The sequence below is a fragment of the Pelodiscus sinensis genome, chromosome 1 (assembly GCF_052426305.1).
Source record: "Pelodiscus sinensis isolate ZL-2025 chromosome 1, ASM5242630v1, whole genome shotgun sequence".
Lineage (NCBI taxonomy): Eukaryota > Metazoa > Chordata > Testudines > Trionychidae > Pelodiscus > Pelodiscus sinensis.
The window spans coordinates 187,764,253-187,783,450 of record NC_143052.1 but is presented as its reverse complement, the minus strand read 5'-3'; the positions used below and the strand labels follow the sequence as shown (position 1 = coordinate 187,783,450).

The 19,198-nt window shown below is 45.3% G+C and overlaps 1 protein-coding gene across 13 annotated transcripts in view; it reads left to right on the top strand.

The window, feature by feature from the left end:
* The window catches only part of SYNJ1 (synaptojanin 1), a 98,613-nt gene that overhangs the window by 50,488 nt on the left and 28,927 nt on the right, over window positions 1–19,198 (top strand). For all 13 annotated transcript variants that reach the window (XM_075910838.2, XM_075910881.2, XM_075910819.2 and 10 more), the window contains 5 exons: window positions 3,756–3,912; window positions 4,285–4,402; window positions 4,842–5,057; window positions 6,454–6,532; window positions 10,971–11,130. In XM_075910838.2, coding sequence (XP_075766953.2) covers window positions 3,756–3,912; window positions 4,285–4,402; window positions 4,842–5,057; window positions 6,454–6,532; window positions 10,971–11,130 — 730 coding nt within the window. The remainder of the gene's footprint in view (window positions 1–3,755; window positions 3,913–4,284; window positions 4,403–4,841; window positions 5,058–6,453; window positions 6,533–10,970; window positions 11,131–19,198) is intronic.

Genomic DNA, 19,198 nt, shown 5'->3' with positions numbered 1-19,198 from the left:
TCCAATTATGGCTTCATGTAGGAACAAAATTATGTTGGTGGCTTTATTGTAGAAAGACTTCTGATGTGAACTTTGTTTAGCATGTCAGAGTTAAGGGATTCTGGTGATGTAAAAATTATTCTTCTGCATGAAAGTACTTTAACAATTGAGATAAAATATCATCAGTTACTGTAGTTGAAACATTAGCAGTAAGTATTTTTTCTGTTTCTGAGTTTACTTAGTGCACTTGGCAGCACTTTTTATTGGTAGTATCTCCTTTACTGGAGTTAGTGTTTCCTTATTTGTGTGGGTCTTCCACACAGCAAGAGTGGGAAGAGGGGTTTCAGAGAGGTAGCCATATAGTCTGTTTTAGCAAAAACAAGGTGCCACCAGATCTTTGTTGTTTTTAGTGTAGAGAAAAACACTTTATAAAGTATTTTTATTTTTAATAAAGGAATATTATGAAATAAAAAATTGTTAGGGAAATTCAAAGGTGGGCAAAGTATATGAAATTATTTAAATTAGGATTTTAAAAAAACCCTTAGATTTCCAGTCGATTGTGTCCCTTCAAAACAAGAAAATAGGGCAAATACTAGGAGATCAGCCTTTGGGTAGGATAGCAAAGTTAGATTCATATCTCATATTTCCTTCAATTTTATTGCAACCTGTCAAATACAAAATCAAGTTCAAAGTAGCATTTTTTGTTTATTTAGCATTCACTTCTCCAGTGAGAGAGCTTCTCTGCCTTTTCGGGAAGTGAGTTAATTGGTCTTACTTTTGAAATTCTCCCCGACAAATGTTTGAGACATTTAATAGGACCTACGCTCCTAAATTCCATGGGCATTCTTGACAGATTTCACAGAATTTTCCTTCTCTCACATTTGTATGCATTAACCAAGAATATAATAGTATTCTCTTCTTTCATTCTTATTGTACGTCTCTTCCATCTCTCTTCCCTTAAGGCATTTTTAAGACCTCTTTGGTTTTAGTAACTTGTTGGGAGACATTGATGACATGCATCTTCTGTTCAGGCAAGCACCTGTAGTATAAACATTTCTATTTAGAAATACAGATGTTGCTATAGTGGTTCCTAACCTTTTTTATACTGGGGACCAGAAAATTCATTCACAAACTTTTGAGGAACTGACACCAATTTATTGGCATATTCATTAAGCACATGACAAATATGCAGATAAAATGTTGCCAGTCCCCCAAAAGCCCTGACCACCAGTGCCAGCCCTAGAGCCCTGCACCCCTCCACTACCCCCCAGCGCCAGCCACTGACCCCAGAATCCCCAGCACTGAACCCCCCCATGGTCCCTCCCAGGCCAGCCTCGTCCTCACAGCTCTCCAATGCCAACTCCCCACTCCAGACATCCTAGAGCCCCCCAGTGTCAGCCCCCTACCTCTTAGAGCCCCCCACCTCCCAGAGCTCCCCAGCACTGGTCCTGCCCCCAAAAGCCTCAGTGCCTGCCCCGCCTACCTCAGGTAGCCGTGTACTCCCTGGGTCAGGGCTGTTCTAAGGCTGCCGTGTTAGGCTCCGTGCAGCCCTCCTGACACACAATAAAGCGCTCTTCCAGGTCCGGAAAGAGACGCCACCCCTGGCCAGTGCTGGTAGGCTGAGAGGCGGGGCAGGACACATCTCTCCCAACAGCTGTGGCAGGAATGGTGTACCCCAGCCCCAAGAACTGCCAGAGGCTGGCAGCCAGAGTTCTGCGGCCCAGTAGTGGTCCGAGACCTGGTGGTTGGGAATTGCTGGGATAGACCAATCAGAATTTAGTCCTAGTGTTGGTCTACATGTTGCCAGCAAAGTGCACCAGAAGGATGTGATTTGTACAGTACTTTAGCATATTGTGTTCTAAATGCCCTATATAGGCCCTGCTTTTGCTTCTAAAACAGGCCTAGGCAAAATACCCTCCGCGGGCTGGATCCAACCCATCAAGCCACCAGATCCAGCCCGCAGATGCAGCGGGAAGCTTTGGTCAAACTCACTGACTGCACGCTGCTGAGAAAAGCTCTGTTTGAACAGCTGTGAAACTGAGGGAGGGAGAAGAGACTACATGTACTGTCCTTGTCCCAGCACAATCCCATTGGCCAGTTTCTGGCAAATGGGAGCTGCCTGTTGTCAACAGGCAGCTTCCCCCTTCCCTCAGGCTCGTAGCTGTTCAAAAACCACATGGCCCCTATAGCCAGTGTGGGGGTGGAGCAGACAGGGAGTCTGCTTGGGAAGGCTGCTGGCTGGCAGTCAAATAGGTATGTCTCATAGCCAGAGCCTGCCTCTGACACCCCAACCCTTTGTCCCTCGGCAAAGGGGTCACTCTCCTGTAAACATCCCTTTGTGGCCGAGGCCGTGGCCGTAATTTTCAGCCCAGCTGTTCTCCGGTAGTGGAAATGTCCCCAAAGGATTTCAGGTCCATTGCCTGGGACCAGGCATCATCTTACCCCCTTGCTGCCCCTGGTTAAGGACTACCCAGGCCCACCCACTCTTCTGGATCCTGGCCTAGCGACCTTGTGAATAGCAGTTGCCTGCTTAAGAGAGTCTAGTGTCTGCTGCTACCTTGCTCTCTGGGCCACTTCCCTAAGACACTGCTCCGTCTCTCGGGGTTTGGAGGCTGGCTCTCAATGCACCTTGTCCTGAATTCTGTGAAGTTCTGTGGCTAGTCTTCGGCCTCTGGACCTGGGTCTGAACCAGGTCTAAAGTTCAGCTCGCGCTTGGAGCTACTGTCCTCCCAGACAGAGCCTAGATCTGGCTGGGTAAAGCTCCAGTGAGGAACTGGCAGGCTCTACCCCAGCAGCTGCTTTTATATCGGCCTGCTGGGCCCTGATTGGCTGCAGCAGAGGCAGCCACTCAATCCTGCTTGGAGGACCTCTCATCTGCTCTTCTCCCTGGGGTGAGGCACAGCAAGGCCTCCAGTCTTCAGCAGAGGGTGTCGGGACCTAGTCTACCCTGTCACACCCCCCTCCTGTGTCCATATCCTTCCTAGATCTTGCATCCCAATCCTTTGCCCCAGGTCACAGCCTCCTCCTGTCCTAGGTTACAACCCACACCCTTTGCCCTGTCTCTCCTGTACCTCTACCCCACATAACCCAAACCCTCTGCCCCCCTCCTGCTCCCATATCCTCTCCCAGATCCTGCAACCCAATCCTGTGCCCCAGGTCACAACCCAAACCCCTGCACCCTAGTCCCCTAACCCAGAACATAACTGCCTCCTTCGCCCAAACTCCCTCTCAGACACTACATCCTCTCTTGCACTCCTGGCCCTTTCTGGAAGTTCCCTTCTGCACCCGACCTCCATGTCAAACACCACACCTCCTCCATTAATATGGAAGAGTGCAGCCCTTGACCGCTTACCAAATTCTTGGAGTGGCCCTCCCCATCAAAGATTATTGCCCACCCCTGCTCTAAAATGTGCTTAGTTCATGCTGAGGTAGTTCTGTTTCAAACAGAACTACATTAATGGAGCCTAATACTCCGAGCTGAATACCTTTGATACCAGCGGACAGTTAGAGCACAGCACATTAGTTGCTTTACAAATCACACCTCTCTAATATTCTTTGCTGTGTCATATAGACAAGCTCTTAAACAATGGCTGATGCAGGATGCATTCAAGTTAGAATATGAAGATGGAATCACATTCTTTCTGAAAGATGTGCTTAGGCTCAGTATTTTCTTACCATTGAAAGAAGATAGAATTTTGATTATTTCCAGGAAGTTTTCCACAATGATTTCCCCTCTTTGTCTTCTAGTATGACTCAAATTTTCTTTGTTTATACAGATATTTAGGGGATTTATAGAGGGGAAGATAACTTTTGCACCTACATACAAATATGACTTGTTTTCTGATGACTATGACACTAGTGAAAAATGTCGCACACCAGCATGGACAGATCGTATTCTTTGGAGAAGAAGAAAATGGCCATTTGACCGATCAGGTTTGAGAGTTGATTTAAGTTGAATTCAATATCAATTTAAATTAGTTATAGTAAATTTCCGGCAGTATTGTTTCATGATTAATACTGACTTCACACTAGAAAAAAATTGTTAATTTTATTAGATAATTTCAACAAGAAAGCATATATGGTTCTCATCATTCTTTATATATCTCCTTTTGTTTTTTGTGTGCAATGTTGTAAGGCAGTAGCCAGAGTTCAGTATCAGTTACACAGAAATGCCAGTAAGAGCCTCCAATTTTCCCTATGCTGTTTTCAGTTTGTTTTAATATCTAGGTATGGGGTTGTTGGGTTTCTTTTGGTAGCCTGTCCATGCAGTCAGTCTCTTTTTGTTTTCTTTTATGTGTCTGATAGCTGAAGACCTGGATCTACTGAATGCTAGTTTTCAAGATGAAAGTAATATCCTTTACACATGGAATCCTGGCACTTTGTTGCACTACGGAAGAGCAGAGCTGAAAACATCTGATCATAGGTTTAAACTTTACTTTCTATATTACTCTTCATCAGGGAGCTGACATCCACCCGGGGCAGGGCGGTAGTGGGACTGGCTCTGCACTCCCGGAAGGGGCGGGGCATCAGGTGGAAGGGGGGCAGCCAGCCCTCAGCATTGCCCAGAGCATGACATGCCACTCCCTCCCTCCCAGCCCTTAGTGCAGCTTGGATTGTGCCACGTGGTGCCCCAGCAACAAGTTAAAGGGTTTGGGGGTCTAGACGACACTGTATTCTTAGTAGCATCAGCAGCCCCCAGACCCTTTAGAATCACCAGGTCCTGGAGCAGTTGCCCCCTTTGCCCCCTGTCAGTGAACCTGCTCTTTAGCCATTTAAAATATAATGCTTTTGCTTTTGTTATTGTGTTCCTCACCCACTCTGTTTTCTAACTTTTCATATATATGTGTATGTATTTCTTTAAGGCCTGTTGTTGCATTGATTGACATAGATATATTTGAAGTTGATGCTGAAGAGAGACAGAAAATGTATAAGGAGGTGATTGCTGAGCAGGGACCACCTGATGGTACCGTAATGGTCTCCATCAAAAGCTCTTCACCAGAAGAAAACTATTTTGATGATAACTTGATTGATGAACTTATTCAAAAGTTTGCAACCTATGGTGAAGTTATACTTATAAGGTTAGAACACTGCTATTTACCATTTAAACAATACTCTTGATTAATCAACTTTCCTATCAACTTTCTGAACTAATTTTCTTAGGATGCATTTGTGCTGTTTGCATCATTGTTAAACTTGAGAAAATTCATCTCTAAATTTAATCTGTTTAAATTGTGACCAATGAAGTTTTAGTGGATACTATCATTATTAGTGGATTTATTTTTAAAGGGCCTTACTTCATCTTCCATTCAGAACAGATGAAAAAAATGTAAAGTGAAAAATTGGTGGTGGTTTTATTTCTACCCCTCCCTTAAACTTAATTTCAAAGTAAGTCCCAGTTGTATTTTCCATGAAGACTAATTTGGTTCTGGCCAGGGAACATGGGCCATATCATGACTTGGGAGAGGAATTTAATCTAAATATGTGCCTACATAGGCTCCGTGCAGGAAAACGTCCCAGTAGTCAAGGTGAAACAGATGGGGACTTTGGTGTGCATAATATGACTTGAGAAAGGAAAGAAGAGCTCATGCTGAATGTCATGAAAGGAGCAATAGAGACTTAGAGTGATTTTATTACATTACGTGAAGAAAAATTCCACTCCTCTTCAGAGTTCAAAGGGTTGAAAAATACCGTTTTAAAATAGGATCTAGCAAAAGTCACTAATTTGATATTGGGGACGAATGAGATGAAAACTGATAAGCAGCTAACTCCATCTCTAGCCTGTGGGACTGGTGGCAGATGATAAATACATCAATTCTTACAAATGAATATAAGGGGAAATGGAAGAAACAGAATAAAAGGCCTGTTTGTAATTTAGTCCTATTAAATAATGAGTACTCAAATCGATCAGTTTGACTTCAAGTGCCACCTTGACAAACTTGAGGAAAGAAACCAAAATCATGATTGCTGGCAGGAAAGTGAGATTTAAAAATTTAGTGGAGTCATGATTTTAATTGGCAAACAGGATACTTTGCTTTAAATAATTGATTTTAATCATGATTTGTATTGGTACTTTAGTTAATTTCCAAAAGAGAGATTATTTCTCATTGGTTGGCAATCATTAAAAGTATTGTTTTACAACTAAATATTGAATTTACACTGTTTGGCATATGTATAAAGCAGTTGTGTAGTTTAATATACATTTCTTCATATTCTTAATTTTTACATTTTTTATTTTTAGAAAATGATGAATGATAGAATTTTTTTTACTAGATTAATTTTTATTTGATTTTAAGGACTTGGGATGGAAGTTAAAATTTAAATACAAGAATGACATTTTAAAACTAGTAAAGTTTAATAAAACATGTTAAGTGACATTTAGTTGCTAGGATAAGATGTTTAAAAAATAGTAAATAGATAACTAAGTTACTCAATCATATTTTATCATTTACATATTATTTGTCAATGTATTTGAAGGTTTGTAGAAGACAAAATATGGGTAACATTTTTGGAAGAAAACTCAGCTTTAAGTGCTCTGAACCTGAATGGTAGTGAGGTAAAGTACAAATTACTGAAATTATCTGTGGTAGATTTAATTTCAGTGTCTAAGTACTATGTGGTTTTCAGGTTTTCTTATCAGTAAAACATACATTTAGGTTTGTAATGTATATTCTCTTCTTCTGAATTTCATTTCATTATCACTCAGTAGTTTTGTCTCTTTTTCAAAATTAAATGAAAAATAATTCTCTCAGCTGTGGGTGATCTGGGAAAGATTTTTTTTAACTATGATAAACTGCTTTTTGCAAATAAGCAGCATTAGCAGGAGAAGGACTTGTTAAGGTGTAACTTCTGCCAAGTATTTCAGCATGTACTTGAAGTAAATGGGATAGAAGTACATGTTTTATGCTTTGTTTAATTGGTATGAAGTTAAGCCCAGGCTTTAAGTTCTTTACAGAACTGTACGGAGCCAAATTTATTCTTAGAAGTACGCAGAATTCAACTGAAGTCAACTCACCGCTGTTTTATCATTTAAACTGCTAAGCCAGTTGAAAAAGTGACAGTCTAAATGCAGGTCAAATGGATGAGGTTCTTTGGCTTGTGTTACAGAAGTCAGAATCAGAATTCCTCTGTCTTTAAAATCTATTTTCATTTTTATTAATTTTTTTTTTTCAGCAAATGAGTTCACTTTCATAAGGATTCCAAAAAGAATGAGGGGTTTCTTATTGGTTTATGATAATTGTTTGTGATTATTTATTTTAAAAAAATGCAAGTGTCCTGAGACTGCACTGTGGACTAGACTTTCCTTTTTATTGTACAGCATATTATTAATCCAAAAACTAGCACCTATCCACAGAAGTGCTAAAACTAGGAGTGTGGAAGAAGGAGGAGAAGGGTGAGCTGCAGCACCCTTTGACTTGAAGCAGTTTCCATTCTATATAGCATTTACAATTTGTTTCAATTGCTCTGAATACTCTCAATATAAAAACTGTGCCAGCACCCCTGCTGTTATAGTGAAATCCTGAGACTATTGAAGTGGTTGGAAATTTTGCCCTTGATGTCACTGGGATAAGGATTTCACCAGTGGTATACAGTACCTTCTATTCAAGTTTGTAGTTGGCGAGATCCCTAATAAGACTTTGATCTTGTACAAGTCTACCTATGAAGATCAGATTATACCTTTGAAGTCACTGAGACTCCACACACAGAGGGATAGGAGTTGAATTCATGGGTCAGATTGCAGGATTGAATCCTAATATTGTACCAGTCCATATTATAGAATCATCATGATGTGTTTAGCTGATAATTAAAGCTGACTGTTATGACAAAAAAAAGGGGAATTAATGCTTTAGGAAAGGAAAGAAGGAAAAAGTTATTTTAATTTTTAAAAACAGACAATAGTTTGTTACATTTGTTTTTCTTTAGAAAAGTACTAAATTGTTGTAATTGTTTAAATTGCCATCTTCTCTTGCTATGTCAAAAAAGAAATCAAATGTGGCAAAGCTCTTGGAACACTCTTGCTCAGGGTGGGCAAGAGCGCCTCCACAGGCCAGATACAAGCTGCCAAGCTGGTGGATCCGGCCTGGGGCCACCCTGCCACTCCCCCGCCCCCAAGCCAATCAAGATCTGGAGACAGGGAACACATGAAGTCTCCTTCCTCCACCAGAGGCACGTACCATTGGAGGGATCCACTGGCAGTTTTAAAACAGCTAGCAGTTCTCTCTAGCTGCTGCGTGCCCCTGGCAGGGCGGGGGCAGACAGTAAGGAACTTCACATGCTTTCCCCCCCCCCCCCGCTCCAAAGCCCTGATTGGCCTGGGGGGTGTGGGAGCATGTGAAGTCTCCTTCCCTCCCTCCAGGGTAAGCAGGTGTTGGGGGTGAGGGACTGATTGGCCTGGGGGCAGGGAGAGCACATCAAGTCTCCTCCTACATCAGCACCTAGAGCAGGGTTTCCCAACCTATGGGGTTGCCATTACAGTTCAAAAGCTTCAGGGGGTAGCTGAGTTAATCTGTTACAGAAAAAAACAACAAATGGTCTGGTAGAACTTTATAGACTAACAAAACATGTAGATGGGATCATGAGCTTTCGTGGGCACAGCCCACTTCTCCAGCCATTTCAAAAGGGTCTCCAAGTAGTCTCCCCAGGTGGTGCTCTTAAGGAGCCATTCACACATTTGAAAAGGTCCCCCTCTGCTGGTCAGCTCCACAGCTGGCTTATTCTTAAGGAGCCATTCACTTGAAGTGGTACTCAGTTTAATTGGTTTAACAACCTTCAGGCAATCCATTGAATTGAATATCTTTTCTGTGACTCAGAGCAGAATAAAGCAGGGGTCTCCAACCTTTTTAAGCAGGAGATCACTTTTTGAATTTAAGTGCAATCCAGGATCTATCTCAAACCCAAATACCCTGCCCCACCTTCTTCGTGCTCCTTCCCAGAGGCCCTGCCCTTGCTCACTCCGTTTTCCCATTCTCCCTCCCTTTCACCAGGCAGAGGCAGAGGTTGAGGCACAGGCTCTGGTCTTGGGCTAAGGGTTTTGGAGTGTGATGGGGCTCTGAGCTGAGCCTGGGGCAGGGCGTTGGGGTGCAGAAGGGGGTTCAGGGTGCAAGCTCTGTAAAGGAATTTGGGTACAGGGGGGCTCAGGGCTAGGACAGGAGCTTGGGGTGTAGAGTGGGGTACATGACTGGGGTAGGGGTTCGGAGCTGGCTCCAGCTGGACACTGTTTACCACAGGTGGCTCCTGGGTGGTGGTGCAGTGGGGCTAAGGCAGGCTCACCCCCGCCCTGGTCCTGCATCAGTCTCAAAAGCAGCCAGCAAACTCCTTCCATCCTAGGCCCTGTTGTCCCCCATTCTCCATTCTGTGGAGATAGAATACAGGGTGGAAGAAGGGGCACCTCTCCTCTCCCTTCCCTGCTCTGTACCACAAGCAGGAGCTCCCAGAGGGGCCGGGAGAAAGCTTCCCGACAAAGGAGGTGTGCAGCAGTGGGGGAAGAGGCAGCTGAAGTACTGGCACTTGATAGCCTCTTAGCCAAAGCAATCGGGATCACCTGTCAGAGGCTCCAAGATCTACCAGTAGATCCCGAGCTGTTGGTTGGTGACCACTGGAGTAAGAAAATATCCCTGGACATGGGGAGGGGAGGGAAAAGAAGTTAGAACACTAGGGAACGCAGAGAAGCAGCACCCAGCTCAGGTAGATAGGGGTGGGGATTGAAGGACCAGGTATCCGGGCATCCGGTTGAGAGGTTTCCATCGGCCCCGGCCGGGATTCCCACAACTGACGTTGGCCGGCCAGGGCAGAGTCCTGGCTGGCTTGCAGCCACAGGGGACTGGGTTAGGGGCTGGGACTGTGTACGGGAGCCTGGAGGGAAGAGGATGGGACTGTGTGGGGGGATTCCACAACAATTCTGAGGATACAACAGTTAGCATAGCAAATGCAAGCTCAACCATCCCATTAATTTAAGTTCAGGTGAAACTGTTTGGTAAAATACTAAATTTTACTTGTTTTTTTTTAATAATGTGTATTATGTTTCTAATATTTTTGTGACACCTGTGTGTCAGACCCACTGGCCCGGAGTGTGCCCCCCAGTCCCTGACTCCCAGCCCCTCCTGTCCCTGAATGTGACTCTCATGTCCTCCACCTCCCCAGTCCCTCCAGCCCCTGAGTGAGTGTGACTCTGAGGCCCCTGAGTATGACTTTCAGGCCCTCCTGCTCTCCAGCCCCTGAGTGTGATTCCTCCAGCCTCTGAGTGTGGGGTTTAAGCCTGGGGGAGGGGGGGTTGGGGATGTGTCTTCCCCCACCACAACTCAAATAAATGTAGTGTTATTTTATTATTAATGTATTTTCAGTTTTTCTATGAAATAACTTCTATGAATATATAAACATGAGGGGGCACCATTTTATATTCTTGCCTCTGGCGCAAAATTAGCTAGTTACGGCACTGCCCGCCCTCTTTTTTCCCCCTTCGTTTTTAAATTGCTTTGGGTCACCAAGTCTTCCTGAATTGTCAAAATGGGCCCCTATCTGGAAAAGACTGGGAACCACTGACCTAGAGGAAACTACCAGCTGTTTTAAAACAGCTGGCAATTCTCTAGGCACTGGGGTCAAGGGAAGCAAAGACTTCACATGCTCCCACACCCCCAGGCCAGTGAGGGTCTGTAGCAGGGAGCACAAGAAGTCTCCTGGCCCTTTCCCTTCCACCTGAGGTCTCACCCCTTGCGGGGCAGCCTGGGGCCACTTCAGAAGTTTGTGAAGTGGCCTCATTTTAAAAATAATTGCCCACCTCTGCTGCAGAGTAGGAAGAGCAGAATGAAAAAAAAAGCCTCTTCATAAAAAGCCCCCTGAAATAATTGTTTTGTCACAGGTATCCTGAAAAACAGAGGCTTGCCTATAATAATCTGTATAGCAGAATGTTTATCCTTTTTAAATTTAGATCCCTGATTTTTAGTGCTTATTTTAAATGTGTGTACTTTGAGTCTCTTCTTTATCATATGAATATTCAGCTTTTAGGAAGGATTGTAAATGTTAACTTGAAAAACTCAGACTGGATCAAAAATTTGGAAGAAGAGCTGAATCTAGAGAAGATGGTTGGATTGCCTTCATCAACCAGCTCCACTTTGCTTTGTGAAGATGCTGAGGTTTCTGCAGACTATGATATGGAAGGTCTGTTGAATCAAATTAACTTCTTCCCATCCTAGACATACTGTCTAATTTATACATCTCTTTAACAATTTATTATTCTTTATGCCAAAAAATCAAAAGGTGATAAAAATCAGAGTCTCCAGCAGCATATCTACAGTTTGCAGAGCAATCCTGCTCTGTTCGCATGGATGGGAGTGAGAGTGGTACTGATCAGTGACTGAAGAGAGTGAATACCTTCCAGAATACAGGGGGTATCTAGACAAAGATCCACTGCATTAAGTTACAGTGAGCACATTGTGGTAACTCAGGAAACATTTCTTATGGATAAGAAGGTACTGGAGAGGAAGATCACTTTGCTGGTATCCTGAGGTGTCACTCAAGCTGCAAGAAAGAAAATTGGTCAGGGAGGATTGGCAACTTTTGAATGTGCTAGAGAAAATAGAGGATTTCCATATAATATTAGACTTCCTATACTGTCTGAAGAAGTTTAATATGTCAAAAAGAGCTTAAAACGTACACTGTCTGCAGTTTGTCTGACAACTCAAAGTTAATACTTTTTTTTTGTTTACGATGGTCAATGAAGATATTTTACCAAAGAATTGGATGTGAGTCTTGAACAGTAGAACAGGTTGATCTCCATTTTACTTTCATTAATTGGTCTGTTCATTTGTAGACTCTCAGTTGCAATACAATATTTTTTCTTTCCAGAACAATAGTTTAATAGCTTCTACTGTGTGTGTGGATTTTTATGTCTACTGATTTTGTGAGCCAGGGTCCATTCTGTTGCTTGGCCCTCAGAGTTTAGACACTGGAGAAATTTTGGGGGGGTGACATGGAGACTGTTCAAATATTAATATAAAGAAGAATAAATTTCTGAAGCCCAGTGTTTCCAACAATTCTGATAAATACAGGCTGTTTTCTTCATCTGCAGTTTCTAGAGGCAGTTCAGAGCTGCAGCTTGTGCTGGTCATGCTCCCTTCTCTGGCTTCCTGCCAGATTCTCTGCTTCCTTGGCAGCTGTTGAGTGGTGGTTCACTTTGCTCCTGACTTTGACAGATTTATTTATTTTTGTTCAGTTTTTGTTTTGCTGGAGCAGAATGAGCAACTTTTCTCTTTCTTCTTTCCTTCTCCTGGATTTTATATAGAGCAATGGGGTTGCCTTAGCTATTGGGATCAAGCATTGCAGGGCTTCCTGACAGAATCTTACCTGCACTCTGTGTGGCAGTGCTGCCTCGCAAATACCAGCTAAATCATATACTGTTTCATATGGAAGGCAGCCTTTACAGGTTCTTTGGAGGATAAATTGTTGTTCTAAGCCAGCCAGTCTTCTCATTGCTAGGGATTGGGGCTCTAAGTCAGACAGGCATGTTGGGTTCCCTCTGACCCAAGGAGCTATGACTTTAGCACAAAAAAACCCAATCCAGAGAAGTAAAAAGAAAAAGGAGAGATTCCAAAGATGAGGTGGACTTTTGCCAGACAGTTCAACTGGTAGGTCGTGAGGCACGAATGGGAACATATCAAGAGGGCTCAAGGTGCTGCCTAAAGTGAGCCACAAAAAACCATTCCCTGGTCACAGCTGAGAGACAATGCTTACAAAGTGGGTTAAAAACTCAAAAAGAGGGGGAAAAAAGGGTATAAGAAACCTGAGAATTATTTGTCCTCAGACATTAACATGTCTGCTGAGGAAGGGAGCCCTCAAATTTACTCTGAGCCAGGCTGACCAAAAATGCAGCAAAGGTTATGTTTTCCTTTTTCTTCTGAGATATTTGAAACCATGTCCAAAGAAGATGCATCAGCAATCCGTAGCCAGCTGGTGCAGGTCCTTGAGGATAGGGATGTAAGCAACTAGTCAAGTCACTACCTGACTACTTGCATTCCCCCCTACTTCCTGCCTATGTATCAGAGGCAGCAAGGGGGGGAGGGGAGAAGGAGCTGCTGCTCCCCTCCCCCCATGCTGCTGCCTCTAGCTTTGAAGCAGCTTCTGCCCATGGTGGGCCCAGGCTCATTATGAGTAGAGGCTGCTCCACATACCGCGGACAGGGGCTACTGCCAGAGCAGCCTTTGTTAGTGGCCAGCGCCGGCCACTGCAGACAGGTGCTGCTGCTGGAGTAGCCTGTGTTCACAGCCAGCCCAGACTGCTGCGAACAGGGGCTGTTGCCATGTAGCAGTCTCTGTCCTTGGTGGCCTGGGCTGGTCATGAACACAGGTTGCTCCGGCAGCAGCCTCTGTCTGCGGGGGGTTCCAGCTTGTCACTGGAACCCCGCATTCCCCAGTGGACAGGGGCTGTTGGACCTGGCACAAGCCAGGACTGACCAAGCCCAGCTCAGTCCCAAGCTACCCCTGCTTTGGCTCTGCATTTAAAATGCAGTAATAGCTGAGCAGCTCTTACTATATTTAAAATGCAGTGCCACAATGATCCCAGACCTAGCGTGAGCCGGAACTGAGCAAGCCCAGCTCAGTCCCGGCTAACACTGGGTCCAGGACCTAATGCCGCTGCAGCTCTGCATTTTAAATGTAGTAAGAGCCATCCAGGTATTACTATATTTAAAATGCAGAACCACAGCAACATGAGGTCCCAGACCTAGCGGTAGCCAGGACTGAGCCGGGCTTACTCACTTCCGGTTTGCTCCTGATGCAGGACCTACCTTCCCTGCAGCTCTGCAGTTTAAATGTAGTATGAGCCAGGCTGCTCCTGGGTAGCTCCTGGACCTGGCGCAAACTGGCACAGAGTGCCTGGCTCAGATCTCAAGGGCCACAGATTTTCAAGGGCCATGGTATCCAGCTCAGCATCCAGACACCAGATCTGACATCACCTCTGGAAGGTTGACTCACACTCCAAAGAAATCATGATTATTTAAATTCACAGGCTCTCTCCTCTTTGGGAAAAATTAGATAAGATGGTGGCAGAAAATGTTGCCAAACAAAAAGTCCTTCCCTTCTCCAATCAGTGTTTTAAGGAAGGATTACAAATTCAGCACTGGATGAAAACACACCTGTCTTCCAGCTGTACAGGCGCACCAGAATAAAGACAGTAAAGATTGGAAGAATCTTGTAACCAAAGATCAGGTGGAAAATCCAGAGGTGGTTTACCTTGAAGAATCTATTGGGATGAGCAGATGTCCATCAAGAATTTCAGCCATCTAGATGTAAATCAAGGAGGCAGAATTTCCACTTGTTGGAACAATGGTTCTTCTTTGAGGATGTCCCCACAGGTGTTCCATTGTGGGTGCTGGGCTTGCCCTGGCACCGCAGAAACGGAGATTTTTCTGGAAGCAGTACCCGGCTGGACCACGCATGCACTGTGGCGTTCGCGCTTTTTGTCCTGATTGCACGGTCTGGCCCCCTCCAGTTCCTCTCCACCACCTCAGGCTGCAGACAGTGAACTGCGCTCTTCATGTTATCACCTTGTGGTGAGATCACCTCGTTTTTTCTATAGTTATACTCCTTTTCTTCATAGTTATTATCCCTTTTGTTAATTCTTTAAAAAAAAGTTTTTTAGAATAGTTATAGACTTATACTCCGAGTTTTCAGTACCCAGTTCATCCCCTTTTTCTTCCTGTTCTAAATAGTTATTATATTAGTATTACATAGCCCGTTTTTTTTTTTTTAAGAAGACAGAAAAAAGACCGAACTAGTTACCATAAGAAAACTCTGAAAGACCAAGACATTTATTATGCCGTCATTGCCAGGGTTTAAAAAGTGCCCGCTTCTGACGGCCATTTAGCCTGTATCAGATGTCTGGGAGACTCCCGTATCCCCCAGAAGTGCCTGCCTTGTACTAAGTTCACGAGAGCTAGAAGGGACAGGGAGATGAGGCTGCGAATAACACTGTTTGACAAGGCCCTTCAACCTGCTTCTGAGGAATTGTCCTCAAAGCGCAGGGTGTCATCTCCCTCAGCAACCTCCCCCAAAAGATCTAAGGTGTCGCCAGCAAGATCTTTACCTGCCATTTCACATGGCAGAGTCAGTTCAGAGGAAAAGCCGGGCACGTCCAGCATGGTGAAACCGCGTTCGAAAGCCTCAACTGCACCAAAACCCAAAAAAGTGGGAGAGCCAGCACTGCCTACGGCACCGAGGGTTGCATCGGCTCCAACAGCGCCCTAACCTCTGGCACCGACCGCCCCGGCACCGAGGGCATCATCAGCACTGATAGCAGCATCATCAGCACCAGTAGCCGTTACAGTACCTATCTACCATGTGGCGCTGGAGAGCGCAGCACCGCAAAGCACGGCACTGAAGACTCCGGCACCACACCTAGCCACTGGCAGCACCGAGAGCTTGGCACCGACAACTCCTCCATGCTGAAATCGCTCCCCCTCGCTTCTTTTCTCTCCGGCACAGTCTCCTTCCCCACCAGCACCGCGTTCTCCATCTTACCGCAGTAGTCAGCACAGGTCGGCACACTCACCACAAAGGCTGCCATCTCCATTCCTTTCACCATACCCTCAACATGGGAGTCATCACCGCTGTCATCATTCCATCTCTCCTACTTTCTCCAGAGCTTCATATGTCTGTTCTCACTCTCCCCACTCCCCACACATCCATCATTGGCAACACACACAATTGGACTACCCTGAGACACGTTCCCCATTGGACAGGCTCTATCACGTGATGACCATTACCATCATGACTCTCGCAGCAGATGTTCATATCACTACAGATCCAGCTCTCATGCACGATCTTGCTGTGACTGCGCATCTTCCAGATGCTCTCCAACTCCGGCCCCACTCGTACAGGGCAAACTACATCCCTGCCTCAATTCCCATCGGAACCGGAGCAGATAAATCTTAAGGAGCAGCCATCGGAGGTTTCTCCAATCGACTCCTCTTCACTCGATGAAGCTGTTATTCCTGGGGACATCTCTCCACCAGATGACCTCCGACAGTTTCAGGAGCTCTTTAAACGTGTTGCAGTTAGTCAGGAAATACCATTAGAAGAAGTAAGGTACAAGCAACATTGTCTCTTCAAAAACCTGAAACCGCAACGCAGATCACAACTGGCCATTTCTTTGGACAAAACCATCTTAAAGGTAGCTGAAGAGATTTGGCACACACCAGCATCCGCACCACCGACTAACGAGAAAGCCAATAGGAAGTACTTCATTCCCCCAAAAGGCATGGAATTTCTCTTCGCCCATCCCTAGCCCAATTCTCTGGTTGTGGACGCAGCCCAACAAAGATTGAAGGCTCCACAGTACAAATCGTGATCGGACAGAGATGCAAAGAGATTAGACTTGCTGGGTAGAAAAGTTTATACATCCGCGACGTTAATGCTTAGGATTGCCAATTATACAGCGCACCTCTCCAACCATGTCTTTGCCACGTTTTCAAGGCTGACCCCACTGATGGACCATTTGCCAGAGGCAAAAAGGCCCATATTAAAATCAGTGGTTCAAGAGGGCTATACATCCGCCAGAACAGCCCTCCAAATAGCTATGGATGTGGCAGTCACAGCAGCCTGTTTCACGGCCACCGCTGTAGCCATGCGAAGGGCATCCTACTTCCAAGCAGTGCGAGTTCCTAAAGAACTAGAAAATAAGGTCGAGGATTTGCCTTTCGACAGAGAGAAGCTGTTTGCTGAGAAGACCGACAGTGTCTTGCATTCCTCAAAAAATTCCCGCGCAACCCTTTGAACACTGGGCATGTACATCCCCCCCCACCATTCAGAAGATGGTGGTACACCCCATACCAGTGAAGATATGACTACCCGTATGTTCGACACCAGTGGCAGCAACAACAACAGCAAAGGAATTTTGACCATCAACTCTCGCGCCAAAGACCTCAGCGACGACGCAACATAAGCAATCGCATGCAGACCGCATCCAAGAGCAAACAGCAAGTTTGATGCCTTGGTTAGGGGCACGCAAACAGTTCTTGGCAGCACCAAAGATCAACACACCTGAATTTTCCATCAATGCTTGAAGCCTTTTTTCCATCAATGGGCCAAAATCACTACAGACAGATGGGTGATGGAAATTGTCCAAACAGGCTACACCATCCCTTTCATCTCCATTCCTCCTACCACCTATCCCATCCCGTCCCTTTTCAGGGACCCATCTCACGAGGCCCTAGAGGTCAACCACTTGCTCTCTTTAGGGGCAATAGAGCCAGTCCCGAACGAATTCAAGGGCAAGGGATTCTACTCCCACTATTTTCTCATTCAGAAAAAGTCAGGAGGATGGGGACCAATACTAGACCTCCGTTATCTGAACAAATTCCTACGAAAACAAAGATTCAGGATGATCACATTAGCTGCCATAATTCCTGCACTAGATAGTAATGACTGGTTTGCAGCCCTCGACCTCCAGGACGCTTACTTTCATGTTTCCATTCACCCGGCTCACAGAAGATTCCTACATTTTTGTTTCGACACAGACCATTACCAATACAAAGTCCTGCCATTTGGCCTCTTGTCTGTCCCCCAGGGTATTCTCAAAAATCCTGGTGATAATCGCCGCCTATCTCTGAAGGCAAGGAGTAATCATATTTCTATATCTGGACGATTGCCTACTGAAGGGACACACCACCAAACAAACTTTTCAAGCTCTTGGACTCCTCGTCAACAAGCAAAATTCCGTTTTGTATCCATCCAACTCAAGAACTGGAATTCATAGGAGCCAGTTTGGATTCAATTACAGCCAGGGCTTGCTTACCTCTGCAGAGATTCAACATTATCCAGGACCTCATTCAGAAAATTCAGGACAGCCCTACTGTTCCAGTTATCACTTGCCTCAGTCTCATGGGTCATATGGCCGCCACCACCTATGTGGTGCGTTACGCCAGACTACACTTCTGTGCCCTGCAGTACTGGCTGGCACTAGTGTACAGTTACACCAGACACGACCTTCACAGGTCAGTAACACCTCCACAACCTGTCCTTCAATCACTCCTCTGGTGGACTAGGTACCATTTCACCAACAACAGCCCCAGCATCACATTACAACCGACACCTCCCTTCTAGGATAGGGAGCCCACATGGGTACGATCTCACAAGGTCAGTGGTCAACACCAGAGACCCGTCTTCATATAAACCTTTTAGAGTTGCGTGTGATATTCAACGCCTGCAAATACTTCTGTGAACAGATTCGGAACACCATGGTGAGAATCCTCACAGACAATGTCACAGCCATGTATTACATGACTCGTCAGGGCGGATCTCAATCCTGCTCCCTCTGTGCGGAGTCTATCCGATTTTGGAATTGGTGCATTTACCACACAATAACACCTGTGGCATCCTACTTACCTGGAATTACGAACGTCACCACAGACTTTCTCAGCAGACACTTCACCATGAAAAACGAATGGGAATTGCACGGGGGAGTCCTCCACACAATTTTCCAATGCTGGGGAATTTCCCTAGTAGACCTTTTCGCAACCCATCACAACAAAAAGTGCCGCAGGTATTGCTCCAGGGCAGGACTTGGCCCGGGCTCTCTAGAGGACGCATTCCTTATCAACTGGAATGGACCTCTCCTATATGCCTTCCCTCCTATACCCCTCATTCCGAAGGTTCTACAGAAAGTGAGGTAAGATGGGGCCACGATTATATTGATAGCTCCAGCTTTGGGCGCGTCAACACTAGTTCCCCTTCCTCCATCGCCTGTCATTACGCAAACCATTCCAGCTTCCAGCCCTTCCGAACTTCCTCACACAGAACCAGGGCACTCTACGACACCCCCAGATTCACACCATGAGACTCACAGCATAGTTCCTAACTAGCTAAACCCCTCCGAATCCTTATGCTCGGCACCAGGCAAGCACATTCTCATCCATAGCAGATGGCAAACAACTAGAAATACTTACCTCTCCAAGTGGCGCAGGTTCATCTCCTGATGCATCACAAAGCAACAATTTCTGGAATCTACTTCCCTTCCGATTATCCTTGATTACTTATGACACCTGAAACAGACAGGTCTTTCATTAGCATCTCTCAGCGTCCATATGGCGGCTATTTCCACATTCAGATGACCGATCGACAGAACCTCAGTCTTCACCCATCCTACCACAAAGAGATTTATCAAGGGCCTTGCAAATATAAGCCCAACGCATCATCCCACCCCACCGGTCTGGAATTTGGATGTCGTCCTCGAA